The following is a 15143-nucleotide window of genomic DNA, read 5'->3' as shown; positions in this document are numbered from 1 at the left end:
CCTAGATTAGCAAAAATAATGGGTTAACTTCCTGCAAAGTCCAAAGAGGTAGTGAAGAAATTCCTTTTATAACTACATCCTTCCACAACCATTAATGATCTTCATCTTAGTATACTAGCCACAACTTAGTACAATGGGGCTCTATTGAATGTTGACACCTTATGGCCACAACCGAACAAGATATAATCTGTGAACTTTCTTCACCTTATGTTTTCTTTTGTATTTTGTCTTATTTTTGGTCATCATTGAGCTAAAAACATAGTGGCCCCTCTCCTTACCTTATCACCTTGAGAGCCCATAGGTTTGACACACCCTTAATCAACCACTAGCTCCCTGTAAGTAAACCCTAGTATTCCTAGATGATCGGATCTTATATCCATTTAGGCCACTAGAACCATACTATCATTAGACGTAAAACAAGGATGTCAGACATTAAAATTGTTTGATACGATATTTCAAAAAAAAAAAAAAACTAAATTGTGATGACACTCTTTTCAATTAACATAAAAATTGAACCTGGCGGATCAGTACTTGGTGAAGAAGCAAGAGGAAGTCATCACCTGATAAATTGACAGCTATTCTCAATCACCAAAGGAGGTCGTCAAGGGTTCAAGTGGTCTGATGCATAAGTAGTATGATATATCCTTTGCCCTAGTAACCCAACTTTAAGATTTACAAAAAAAATTGACAATATATTTGTATAAGATCTTCAAGGTCATTGATAATAAAAATTCACCAACCACAATATCCTAGATAGCATTTCTATCGAGTTGTAAGTCCCAACTTTATTAGGCTACTCCACTTTAATAGTCAAATCTTTTAATTGGGCATCGTTTATCCTAAAGATTGTAAGTCTTATTAATGAGCCTTCTCAAGGCGTAAACCCTAACCATTGCAAAAGGTTGGCGTACAACAAATAGAGCACGTTGAAGCAATCTTCTCATTTATACTTTCTAGACACCCAAAGTTAGAAGTCTGTTCTTCATGCCTTTGGCATTTCCAATTATTATAAGTCATATCTTTGGCATTTCTATTATGTACAAGCCAAATCTATTATTTGAGACCTCGATGGCACCAATACGAGGCAACCAAAAGACCCATCTTGTATGGTTCCCATGCCATCAACCTCAAGTGCATTTAAGTCGAGCTATTGCACTTTAAAAGCCTAATTTACTCACCCCATGTCCGCTAACTGATGAGAAGTCCACCCAAAATCTAATCTTCAAGGCCGGCCTATAAGCCTCTTTTTTCTTTGTAATGTAATCAACGGTTTTTATAGTAGTACTTTTAATCGATTTTTGAAAAAAGTTCTTATTTTTAAATCCACTTGCTATGGCCAACATAACAAACACCAAAGTAAAATTCATTCCTAGACATTACAGAAGACACCTCTTCATAAAACGCAGAATTATAACTTGGAATTCAATTTTAACCCACGGCTTCTTATGGCATGTCATGGATACAATACAATATCGTTTAATACAATGTCTGATTATCTTAAAAATAAACGATAACTCGCATGGAATCCCCACGAGATGTCCCATATAAATTACAACAGCATGAAGAACCACAATAACATGGTATCCAAATCCAACAAGTCTTTTTTAAGGCATCTTTTTTTTAATTGTACAGCAATCCAACACAAGACAACAAAATCATAATGTTGAATACCCATTTTTCTTTTCTCTCAATGCTAACAACGTTTCCAAAATCTAATCTAGAAAACACAACCAACAAACCCAATGTACCATTCCGATCTCACAAATATTTATATAAAATATTTACTCTCTTTTTTTTCATGTAAAAATTCTTGTATATAAAATATTTACTCACAGGCATGGTACGCCGAATATTATATAAGTTTGTATTTGAAAAATTGGAAAAAGATAAACCGACTAATATCAAGTGTCTTTGGGATTGAGTTCAAATCATTAACAAGGCATCATATAGCAGAAAGTGGCAGCAGTAGCTTTGTTGGCAACAATTGAAAGAGAGCAATCCTTATTACATTCTTCTGAGCAGTTATCACAGACATCATCTGAAAAATTTTGAGAAATTAAAACAAGTGTTCTATTAAGAGTAAAAGTTTAGCTAGTTTACAAACTCTAATCCTTTAACTGGGTTCCCCTCATGGAGTTGAATAGCAGTATCACCAACGACCTGCCGCAGATGGAAGATGGTAAAAAAAATGCAAAACAGACAGCTAAAAACATTGATGCTTAAGAAAAAAAAATCTGGACAAACACATGATACTATAAACTTCTACTGTAATCAAGAAAAATTTTATAACTGCATCCGACTACAAGGACATATTTCTTATCGTGGCCAATCATTCCAATAATACTCATGATCGCATCTTGAAATTCATGATGAATAACTATAGGAACACAATTCATATATCTGATAATTTTTTTATAGATAAAGTATTATAAGAAAATTCAAGCACAAATAGGATTGAATATAGAACCATATACTTACTAATATTGATTGTCCTAATTCTTATTACTGTAGATAAAGAATCATCAGTAATTCTTACCATGTACTTCTTGAAATAGGCATGTATTGTATATCCCCTTAATCATGTGCAATCAATGATTGAGACTTTTCAATTTTTGAATTAGATGCACTTTAAGACCATACCTCTCTGAACGGTTGATTTGGTATCAATTTAATTGTGGTTGAATTTATTTGGAGTTAGCTAAATATCTTTTTAGAATATCAATTTTTCGGATAAGCTTGAGAACCTATCAGGGAGAATGGAGAGTATACAAAGAGAAGAGAGAATAGAGAGAAGAAGAGTAAGCGAGTAATCAGAAAATAGAAGTAGAGCACAAGAGATCCATAAAAGGTCTAAAGGTCTTAAGGCTCAAAGATTCAATGGATACCACACTGTTCCTTATCATAGGAGGCTCGAGATTGCCTTTTTCATGAAAGGTGAGCAAAAGTGTTTAAGGGAATGTAGGGTCTCTGAGCCTGACAATAATAGCTGAGTGGAGAGTGAGGTCTTTTGGGGTAAGTGCATTTTTGTAGCTTAGTCTAGCGGAGCTCGAGGGAAGGATCTAATTGAGATGAGTGGCGATGTGTGTCACACCCCAGTTTGGCCCACCCTCTAAAGGTCAATTTAGAGTATAACAGAGAAGGAAAATCTAAACCAGCTCCTTCTTACTAACACCTATTCCAAGCCACTACTTTCAAAATCAAGTGAGTAAAAAGATACTTATGTAGACTCTCCTAACATATCAGCATATCAAACTCCATACTTAATTATAGGAAGCATATAATGAATACCAATTAACATCAAATATAATTAAAGTAAATACAGAGCTCTACTAATACTTTTAAAATTTTCTTACAAGCCCAAAAGTCTGTACATTTATCATTCAGATCCCTTTTTAGATCTCTTCGTACACCCAAAATATATTTACACCAAAAAGAACAGTCACATTTTTTTTCCCGCCTAGTACCCTACGGGTTCCTTCCCTTACCTACAATATAATCACTGCTAATAAGCTAGGCTCAATGAAATACACAAATAATATATATATATATATATATATATAAAACTTAGTAATAACATGGTGAACAATTATGGAGAAAACATGATAATTCTATGCTGATCATAAGCAATGCAATATATTTAGACAAGTCATATGATGGCTAAAGGCTTTTGCACTATTTCAATTCAATGTTGGGTCAAGATTCACAACTTTTAGAATTGAAATTGTTCTCTCATTCAAGATTAGGTCCAAATTCACACTTTTAAAATTGAAAGTGTAGGCTTACCTCATCAGGTCTTTCATCATTACTTGTGCGGGTCTATCCCCCATATATGACTTATTTCACTTTTCAATAGCAATCCTTTTTAACATCCATTTTAACCCTTATGATATATGTTATTCATAAACATATTCATACGTGTTCATATAAGAGTAAAAGAAGAAAACTGAAATAAATACTATCATAAACACAGTAGATATGAATTGCAATAAAATAAGGCATTTATTAATTCCTATAACATAGTTTGGGTATCTCACCTTGTTTTCCAGAACAGACAATAAACTAGTTCACCTAAAATATTATGATTTCTTTTACTTTGATATACAACCTAAAACATAATTTTTTTCATTTCAATAATTGCATTCAGATAAACAATTCAAATAAAATATGTAATATAAAATCTTACAAACTTTACCTCAATCAAGTTCCTTTTCATTGAATCTAAATTGTTTTTCTCCCCTATAATCCTTATCATCTTTTTCTACCCAAAAGTGTTTAAGGGAATGTAGGGTCTCTGAGCCTCATAGTAATAGCCGAGTGGAGTGTGAGGTCTTTTGGGGTAAGTGCATTTTTGTAGCTTAGTCTAGCGAACTCGAGCGAAGGATCCAATTGAGATGAGTGGCGATTTGTGCCACACCCCAGTTTGGCCCACGCCCTCTAACGGTCAACCTATAGTACAACAAAGAAGGAAAATCGAAACCAAGTCCTTCTTACTAACACCCATTACGAGCCACTACATTTAAAATCGAGTGAGTAAAAAGAAACTTATGTAGAGTCTCCTAACACATTAACATATCAAACTCCATATTTAATTATAGGAAGCATGTAATGTATTCCAATTAACATCAAATATAATTAAAGTAAACACAGGTTCTTTTAGGTGTATTTTCAGCTTGTGCTCTCCTTGGAAAGTTGTTTAGGGCATTCTAGATTGTCCTCATTATTCGCTCTTCCATTTCCTATAGGTCAGGGTGAGTGGTTTATTCAACATTGTCCATGCTCATAGAAGGTTAGTACTAAGGTCTCTTGTCAAACTAAGTTTATTTTTGGTCCTTGGCTTTGATCCAAATTGACCGCACCTAAGAGGATGTTGAATTCAAACTTGTTTGATGGATGATGGTCGACCTTACTAGCAAATCCTCTTGGTGAGCTGAGAACCTATTAGTGAGAATGGAGAGCATATTGAGAGTAGAAAGAGTAGATAGGAAGGGAGAAAGCTGACGAAATCTCGATTATCTTAATCAGAAAATATAAGTAGAACACAATAAATCCAAATTAGTTCAAAGATCTAAGGGTTCAAAGATTCAAAGTAACTCAAACAGTTTCTCATCACCCATTATTTATAGGATTTGAGGCCTACAAAAAAGCTAAATAAAGAAAAATAAAAAGTACAAGCTGCACAAAATATATGTACAAAGCTACACGCTATCTAGGATAAGTGTTGCCTTCTGATAAAAAGTACAATCTCCACATTGGGAAAATTTGAGAGGAGATGAACCCATAATTTGCAAATCGTCTTGTTGGGTCGACGACTATCATAGGAGGCTTGAGGTTGCCTTATCATGAAAGCAAAATAGAAGTGTTTGTGGGAATGAAGGGACTCTAAGCCTAAAAGTAATAGCTTAATGGAGTGTGAGGTCTTCAAAGGTAATCACTTTCCTGCAGTTGAGTCTAGCGAGCACGAAGAAAGGATCTGATTAAGACAAGTGGCAATCTGTTTGTTGAATGAGCAACTTCCTAATCGCCCAGCATAAGACAAGCTCTTTGGAGGATGTGGGCAAGTGATGTTTTACTTAACATATTCCTTTACTGGTCCTGGGCAAGTCTGTTCAAGTATCTGTTCCTGAGAGGGAATACCCTCGTAATGTCAAAATCGTTACCTATCAGAACAACAGTGTCGACTACTTTAGTGTCATGAAGAAGAGACAATACTTAATGGCGTCGCTATTTCCAGCAAGGAGGTCATAGACTCAATGGTCGCCACATAATCTATGGGATCAATTTTGCCTTGGTATGACTCTAGATGAGGCACCTTGAACTTAGGTGGTGCCCTAGGCCTGGCCTCAATGGGTGCCATGGGCTTGGCCTCAATAAGTGCCTTAGAGAAGGTATTGATCAATTTTAGTTATCTCCTCATAACTTGCCCAGATGATGGGTTATAGTCTTTATCACTCGACCACATATGAGTGAAGTCAGGAATAGGCATAGGCGAGTGCTCTCTCCGAACATTTTTGGCGAGTTCTTGAATCAGAGGATCCTTCGGGCATACTATCAACTCGTGCTCACCCTAGGAAACTGCTTAATTTTTTAAAAGTGCATTTGCATTACTTTAAAATAAAAGAAAAATGTATACAATGAGCACAATCTAGTATAGAGCCTTTAATAAGAGACCTCTCAGCAAAATAAAACAAAATAGGGGAAGCACAATACAAACTATGATTGTCCATACGTCATTACATTTCATGAAGAAAGAAATAAAAACCTGATGTTTCTTTCCAATGTGAGGCCACCAAAGTGCTTGTAGTAAACACCAAACTATCTGGTTATGGTCCACTCTAGAGGAGAGAGGGGAGGGGGGAGGGGGGGCTAGGAAGTTTCATAGGGCAACCCAAATTGTCTTCGTTATTTGCTCTTCTATTTCCTACAAGTCATGGAGATTGGCGTATTCAACATTCTCCATGTATACAGAGCGTTACTACTGAGGGTCATTCATCAAATTATGTCTGTATTTTTTTTTCGGCATTGTCATTGATCCACGATCGCTGCATCTAAGAGGATATTGAATCCAAATTTATTCGATGGAAGATACCCAACTTTACTAAAAAAAATCTACTTTGCGAGATGAGAACCTATCAGAGAGAATGGAGAGTATAGAGAGTAGAAAGAACAAATAGGGAGTAAGCGGGAAGAATCTCCACTATCTCAATCAAAAAATTACAAGAAGTAGAATACAAGAGATTCAGAAAAGGCCAAAAGGTCTAAGGGTCTAAGATCCAAAGAATCCCAAACTATTCCCTATCACACCATAATTATAGGATTTTGAGGGCAACAAGAAAGACCATACAGAGAAAAATTAAAATACATGCACACAAAATACCTATGCAATGCTACACGCTAATCTAAGGTATATATTGCCTCTTGATTTCATATAGAAGGGTGACATCGACGATCAGACAAGCTATCTATTTCGGGCAAGCTATCTATTTTCGGGCAAGCTCAACAAGGGCAAGTCGAAGTAGGGTGAGTCTATGAGCGAATCCAAGTGCAGATGGACCCGTAGCTAATGAATCATCTTAGCGGATCGGTGAATATCTTAGTAGGCTTGAGGTTGCCTTGTCATGAAAGGCAAGAAAATGTATTTGTGGGGATGAAAACTCTTTGAGTCTAAAAATAATAGCAGAGTAGAGCGTAATGTAATTACCCAGATAAATAAATTTTTTCAGGAGTTATTATAAGTCAAAATTGAAAATCGTCTTCGCTATAAGATAGATATTATAGTATTTTAATTACACACAAATTTTCATAAATTTTTTGGACTAGTGAAGATCTTTAAGAAATTGACACATGTCGGAACAAGTGGAGATTTTGAAACTGGTAAGCGTACATTTTGCAAACCGATTTCACCAAAATTTTTTGAATAAAATGCATTATTTTATAGATATTTTTTATAAATTTTGAAACCACAAGAGATATTATATGCATTTGTATACTGAAAATTTGATTAATTATATAAGTATATTAATATATTATTATTATTATATTCAAAAAATCTTTAGCAATTAGTTTATTAAATAATTAAATCATTTGATTTCTTCATTTTGGTTAAACAAAGAGCAACTTAGGAAATGAGAGGGAAATTTGAGAAGAGAGAGAAATGCATTGTTCATATTACTGTACATATTTATTATTAACATTGTTATTTATTTTTTGATACAAAAAGCATGATATAAAAATTAAGCACGTGATATACATTATATATTGAGTATGTGATTAAGATACTGATTTAATACTGATATTGAAATAACTTGATAGCATGTGTACGCTCCTATATTATTTTACTATATTGATTTGCATTCGATAGTCTACATCAATGATTTAATATTATCATTTTATACGATTTCTATATTGATTGTAATATTAATATGAGATTCCTAACGATTTATTATCTTTCGTACTTTACAGTTTTATTATTTCTTCATTGATTCAATAATCATTTGAATGCAACTATTATGATTGACATGCATATTACTCGTTTACCTTATGTTGAATACATTTGTAGGTTTTGGTGACCAGCAAGATTTTTTAGCTCATTATATGTTATTAAATATTTTCAAGTCAGGATAGAGGATCAGGTGAGTGAGATTGATCAAATCATGATTCCTCATGTTCTGTTTGTTTTTATTTTAGTTATTCTTTTGTACTCGAGATAGAGTAATGATAGTATGATTCTATAGATCCTAAGTAGTGTATATGATTTTTGATAAAAGAATATAGATGTGCATATTGATATTCTGAATTATAGAATTTGTTTCTACTATTTATTACTGATAAATGATATTAGATGGTTGTGGTTGTTATTTATTAAAAGATAAAAGAACAATTCTTCTAATTTAAATTCTAGAGCATCACACGTAAGGTCGTTTGGGTTAAGCACTTTCCTGTTGTCTAAGTTAAGTGACCTCGAGGGAAGGATATGAATGAGATGAGTGGCAATCTGCTTGTCAGATGAGGAGCTTTCTGGCCGCGGAGTGTAGGGCACACTCCTTCGCGAGTGTGAGCAAGTGACGCTTGCCATTCTCCTTCGACGAGTTACTCTGTTGGACTCGAGCGAGTTCGTTGAGGGATATATTCCTGTCAAAACACCTGGAAAGATGATCATGAGTATGCAGGGTCAAATACTTCCTACATCAAATTTTTGAGGCAACACCAAACTTTTACCCCCCCCCCCCCCCTAAAAAAAAAGAAATCTAGTATAATATCCATCTTTGTTATGCAGCTCCTCCATATTCCTAATCCATTCAATACTATGTTGCGTATGAACTAAAGCACAAATGATGGAGACATCAGAGCGTGAAAGGTCAATCAGAGACGTGGCCGTCAATCTACGGCCACGATTGAGTCGATGTATTTCTGAGGTGTATTATTTATTTTCTTTATTATTATGTCATGTTGTGTTTGCTTTATTAGTGTTTTCGTTTTTACCCCTTAAGGGAGGTCGTATGAAAGCCCAGTGGGCGTCACAGTTTTTTTATTTTCTTGAGTCTTTTGTACGAGGCTAAATATAGCCACATTGTTCTCTTTTCATGTAATGAATGAATAATAAAAATTTTCCCTTTGTTTTGAGTTCTTATTAGAGCTTGAGAGAGATTGGAGAAAAATCCCTAGGTGAGGGAATTGGATCACCCACCAATCTTGGAAGAGTCCGGATTCGTGATTAGTTTCATAGCTCTTTCTTCCTCCCTCCTCCCTTCCCCTCTATCCCCACGGCCTATCTCATCCACAACCGGCGGCCCCTCCACAAAGCCACCACCATTGGCCACCCTTACCCCCACCCTCCCCATTGGCTAACACCCAACCCCATCCTCCCAACCTCCACCCGATCCCCACCATCCACGGCCAAGGCCCCAACAACCAATCCCTCCCTTTGAAATTCCTCCAACAAACCTTGGAAGCAAGCTTTCCTAATTAGGGTTTGTATTTTAGGTAATACAATCAATTCATAATTTAATTCCGTTTGAATTGTGAATTGGTTTCCTAAAATATGATCTTTTATTTTAGGAAAGTTCCCAAAATTAATCCTATTTGAATTTTGAATTGAATTGGATTGAAGATCCCTCCTTCCTAATTTGATTTTCCAAATCAAGGAAGAGTAATTGCTTTCCCTCAAAACCCATTCCTTCTTTGGATGTCGCCGGCCTCTACATGGTCCCCACCTCCTTATTTCTTTCCAAACTCACGTCCCCTCTTTAGGAATTAAATTACCTAGCCTCTCTACCTTACCCGCCTCCCCTCTCCTCACCCTTAGGCTATACAAATTCTTTCCAAATCAAAGGACCTTGATTGGGAAAGTGATTTCAGCCTTCCCTCCCAATTTCCCCCCTTCCAAACTTTAAACCTGATTCACAAAATCTGAACAAAACCTCCCCAAATCTCTCCCCTTGGCCGGCCAACCTCTCTTGCCTTCTCCTTCTTGAATTCTTGAGAGAAATCTCTCTTTCAAAGGAGAAATGACAAGGATAGCAAAGGGGCACTTCCTTCAACGCTTCGACACAACGAGATCGATGCATGGCCAATCCTGACCTTGACTATAGCCTTGCCTACAACGAGCAAGGATTCGTGCACATTCTTCATTCAACATTCTTCGACGTCAATCCGAATATCGACAACACCATCAAGGAATATTTGGATCGCATCCTAAATACTCTTGTAGAAGCTATAGAAGAGCAACTTGGCACCATTCAGTGTAGGATTGCAACGCCACCGTGATAAATGTTTATCGATCTTCCTTCTCTTGTATTTTCATTGTCTAACTTGTTCATGTGATTTGACTGATTCATGAAAATCTTGTTCACTTGTTTCTGCCAAGCCTAGTAATCGTAGGACTTGAGTTTGGTTTCTATGCTTCTAATCTCATTGTTAGCATAGGGATTTTGTTTGAAAGCTACTTAATTAGCATATTATTGATATTCTACTTATTTTGATAAATCAAGCATTTGGCAAGCGCTTAGCCTAAACGTAGGCACCCCTCTCTTGTTTTCTTTTGTCGTTTTGGGTTGCTAAAAGCTTTAATCCTAATTAATTTACTCAAGAGATCGTGCAATTTTTCAATGCATGCAATTAAAACATTTTTAGTCTTGCATCAACAAAGCTGGCAGTTAGAATTCAAGTTTTTGAAAGTGAAAAGATCAACAGAAAAAGTCTAGTTAGTATTATATTATTAGATCTATATAAAATTTTTAAAAAAAAGATCTATATAAAATTAAGTCTAGTTATAGCATATGGATCCATATGAACAGATCATGATCATCATTATCACAATTATAAACTTGATCCTGATGATTAGGGCTTGGTTTTATGTATCCTTCAATATTGGATCCTCCTGAGTTTCATGAACATTTAGAAGAGATCGATGGAGCTAATCAAGAAAGCAACACAGAAGAATTTAGTCATCAAATTTGTTGTCTACACCTTATTGCAGATCCCAGCATTTTAAGAAATCTAATGTATTCCATTTCTATCATATGTAAGCTTTAACAAAAAACAATAATAATGAAAAATGAACCAAATAACAACCAGAATGAAGTATGTCTAAATCAGTTACAATATGAACAAGAAATTAATCTAAAACAGTTAAAATACAAACAAGAACAATAGATACCTTTGCCATTGTTCTATAGGAGAACTCCGTTACCCCAGCCAAATGTGGTGTGATCAAGACATTTGGAAACTTTAGAATCGGATCCTCAGGATCAAATGGCTCACTCCAAGCAACATCAATAGCTAAGCCACCTAAATGCCCAGACTCAAGCTGCTGATAGACTGATTTATAGTCCAAAATCCCTCCACGAGCAATATTTATCAAAAGGGAACCCTTTCAAAGAGGACAGGTACATTTTATGTTTGAGAATATATCCTTACATTTAATAATGCATTGCCTTTAATAGGCCATTTAGAGGAAAATAAATTCGCTTAAAAAGTACTCGTGTCCTGATGAGGCCCTTAATAATATATTTAATTGATTTTTCTTTTAGAAAAGTTTGCAGGCTAAGTTCATCCCTATAATTTGGATACAACCTAAGTTTCCTGGTTTAAATTTCATGTTGATAATCTGTATGGTACCACATATTTTTTGTTTGCAAAAAAAATTGACACATGTAATTGCTAGCTATTTGGTGAGATTGTCAACAACCAAAATCATGTGGACCAGAGTGATAGATTGGGGATTGCTATGCAAGATATGCTGAAAATATGGCTGAATTCACCAACTTCATTTGTAACTTGGCCACAGCTCATGAAGTATCCAAAACTACCATAATCCTAATGGAATACAAGGTTTGGTATAGCTATAATTTGAATTTAAGGGAGCTCAATGACATATATAATAAGGTGATAAAGTGATACGCCGGGTGTGGGGTGTCACCTTGTGGGGCCTAGAGGAGCTATTATCGTAAGGACAAGGAATCAAATGGGAGCTATTTCGGAGGGTTTTAATTATGTTTATTAGGGGGAGCTATTTATGAAGGTATTAAATATGCTTATTAGGGGAGCTAACTAGGAAGGTTTATTTAGGAAAAGAGAGTTTATTTGAATTTGAATTTGGGAGTAAATTAGAAAGATATATTTTGGAAAAGAGGGAGGGCTGATTTAGGAAAGCTTTTAATTGTGTCTAATGTGTTCGGGCTATTTAAGGGAAAGTTTTGTCTAGGGTTTTCATTGGATGTATGCTGAAATTTATTTATTCTCGTTTGGTGCGAGTTCCTAGCAGTGGCTAGGGTTTGTGGTAGAGCTGATCTACCTCTCGAACATTAAATCAATTGTATCTTTCATTACTATTGAAGAAGAAATAAAAAATTTATCCCCTATATTCATATTCATATAGTTTCTACTTATCTCCTATGCTATTTTTACATCCAAGATGCATCAAATTGGTATCAAAGCAAGGTTTTTGGAGACAGTAATAGTAAAGAAGATAGATGCATTGGAAGGCGAGATGGAGAAATTCAAATCCATAATCAAGGAGAAATTCTCAACCATGGAAAAAATGTTTTCATCTATGGAAAACTAATTTGGAGCGATGGAGTAGATAATGAAAAAGCTCATGGAGATGCAATTCAAAACCCCACCGGCAGTTCCAATTGCTAACCCTACCAAGATGTGACCGAGATTCCCTTGGCCTAATCTAAGGGAAAGGAGATCGGACGAGGGGTTTGACAAGGAAGTTTCTTTCATCAATAACCACCACCTCGGAATCCGATAAGGGCCGAATCAGGATTTTCAGATCGAAGGATGAAATTTTTGGTGGAGATGGTAGGGTGGACAACCACTATGGGTGGCATTTCGGGAAAAAGAGAATGGACAACCGTAAAAGGAGAGGGATGAGCCGAGCCATAGGGATCGGGTCATGGGAGGTGGATAGAAGAATGGTGGGATTCCTCCCAACAATCAATACTTGGGGGTAACCACTGACGAGAGAGGAAGTTGGAAGATGTCGGTGTTCGATGGGGAGGATGCCCATGGGTGGGTGTACCGGGTGGAGAGGTATTTTATGGTGAATGGGTTGAATGAGGAGAAGCTTACGGCGGCAAGTCTATAACTTGAGGGAAAAGCCCTAGCATAATTCCAGTGGACAATAGCATGGCCACAGATTGAGCAGCAGAAGGAAAGTTTCAAGTGGGGGGAGGCAACGACACAAGCTTTCGAGCAGCTGAAGAAGGCCATGACCAGTGTCCCATGCTTCCACCTTGAAAACAAGGTGCGTCTTTTTTTGGGGGAATACTGATATGCAGGGACCTTGTGGGACCCAAGGGAGCTATTATTCATTATTAAAGGAGGAGGAATCATTGGGAAGCTGTTTAGTAAGGTTTTAATTATGTTTATTAGGGAGAACAGATTAGGAAAAATTTTGATTATCTTTATTACGGGGAGCAGATTAGGAAGATTTATTTAGGAAAAGAGGATTGATTTAAAATTATATTTGGGAGGGAATTAGGAAGGTATATTTTGGGAAAGACGGCTGATTTATAAAAGCTTTTAACTGTGTTTATTGTGTGTTAGGGTTATTTAAGAGGGAGTTTTATCTAAGGTTTTTATCGAATGTATGTTGTGTTTTATTTGTTCTCTTTTGGTGTGAGTTCCTAGTGGCAATTAGGGTTTGTATGAGAGTTCATCTACCTCTCGAATAGTAGATCAATTAGATCTTTCATTACTGCAGAAGAAGAAATAAAAAAATCAGCCCCTATATTCATATTCCTGTAGTTTCTACTTATCTGCTTTTGTCATTTGTACATCCAAGACGTGTCATAAACCATTGACAGAAAAGGAAATTGAGCAATTAAATTACAAACAATGAAAGCTGGATGTATAGATGAAATGTACCTACTACTTTTTATCGTAAGAATAGATTATGGAAAAAAAAAAAACAAGTGGCAGATAGCTCACAACCTTTCTCATAGAAGAAAGAAACCTTTCATCCACAATACCAACCTAAAATTTTCATAAATGAAGATAATTAGGTCAGAAATTGAAAGAACAATAGAAATGTAGGAAACACAAGGAGAATAGAAAGAGGAAACTGACCGTCTCATGATATAAAGTTAAGCATGTGACAACTATATCAGCTTCACTAGCAAATTTATAAGTTTCTTGCGGACCACCCATCCGGTCAACCAGGCCATCAATTCCATCACTTTCGACATTTGATACTGGAGATAATCAAATAAGAAGATTCTATTTAAAACTGACTTTTTATTAACAATTATTAGCGCCTGAGCATGCAAACCTTACAATTTTGCTGCAACAAATTTGGATGCCAACTTCTTTTAGTTGCAATGATCTTTACACCAAATGGTCTCAATCTCTTGGCAAGTTCAAATCCAATAGCTCCAAATCCCAATATTAAAACCTAAATAGGAATAAATCTATTAGAGTATACAATTTTATCTCCAAATTTACATTAACATAGATAGTTAATTAGTAGATGTAAAAATGAATATTTAGCAAAGCAGGAAGATAGAAAAGCACATGACTGTTACATGATAAATGTTGGTCAAAACTATTGGGATTAAAAGGTAATACTGATGGGTGATAGTTTCATTTCTTAATAATGGAGTTTCAAGCTAAGTAAATACATTTATTCCACTGATTTCAAGATCTAACTGAAACAAACTAATCATAATTAAGAGACCACTAAAGATTATTATTGTGACTTGGTAGCTTGTACTGGTGCAATTGCCCTTGGACGGTTGTTGCACATTTTGAATTGAACTTGTGATGCGGACATCCAACCGTCCATGCCTATCCAAGGAGCTGAAGATCGACGGCCATCATCGTCCCACGTTTTATTAAATTTTATTTGTAATTTTTATTTTTATTATGAATTTTCCATTTTTACCCTCACTTAAGAGGGTCGTCCTATGTAAGCCCTAGGGCATATGTATATTGTTTTAATTTCTTAGGCCTATATATAGAAGCCCTTGCTTGTATAATGCAATGATGGATTATTAATAAAAAAAGAATTGGAGCCTTTATCTTGATCTCTGTGTGAGTTCGAGAGAGGAAAAGTCTTATGGGAGGACAACCTTGTTTCCACCAGACGCACGATGAATCTGGGCTCATGGATTGAAGTCCCTCGGGGAGGGCAACATAGT

General features: G+C 35.7%; 1 protein-coding gene across 2 annotated transcripts; it reads right to left on the bottom strand.

Annotated features, from left to right (window-relative positions):
- Positions 1–1887: 1887 nt before the first annotated feature.
- LOC110114807 (glyoxylate/hydroxypyruvate reductase A) lies at positions 1888–14433 on the bottom strand. 2 transcript variants are annotated; one of them, XM_020847817.2, is made up of 5 exons: positions 14281–14433; positions 14074–14198; positions 13939–13980; positions 11156–11368; positions 1888–2160 (listed from the first exon to the last, which is right to left on the bottom strand). In XM_020847817.2, exons 2-5 carry the CDS (start codon positions 14152–14154, stop codon positions 2092–2094), a joined length of 405 nt encoding a protein of 134 aa, XP_020703476.2. In that variant the 5' UTR covers positions 14155–14198; positions 14281–14433; the 3' UTR covers positions 1888–2091. The 2 variants fall into 2 exon arrangements, with proteins under 2 accessions (XP_020703476.2, XP_028555250.1); XM_028699417.1 differs by having other exon boundaries at positions 14276–14412.
- Between the last annotated feature and the right edge of the window lie 710 nt (positions 14434–15143).

This window comes from Dendrobium catenatum, unplaced genomic scaffold, assembly GCF_001605985.2.
Source record: "Dendrobium catenatum unplaced genomic scaffold, ASM160598v2 fragScaff_scaffold_1283, whole genome shotgun sequence".
Taxonomy (NCBI): Eukaryota; Viridiplantae; Streptophyta; class Magnoliopsida; order Asparagales; family Orchidaceae; genus Dendrobium; species Dendrobium catenatum.
This window is presented reverse-complemented; position numbering and strand designations above follow the sequence as displayed.

Excerpts from the sequence above, each read along its gene's own strand:
- LOC110114807 (XM_020847817.2), bottom strand. The coding sequence starts at position 14,154 with ATGGGTGGTCCGCAAGAAACTTATAAATTTGCTAGTGAAGCTGATATA. Across the intron at positions 13,981-14,073 it reads TAACTTTATATCATGAGACG|GTTGGTATTGTGGATGAAAG; the intron begins GTCAGTTTCCTC and ends TGAAAATTTTAG. Across the intron at positions 2,161-11,155 it reads CCTATAGAACAATGGCAAAG|GTCGTTGGTGATACTGCTAT; the intron begins GTATCTATTGTT and ends CATCTGCGGCAG.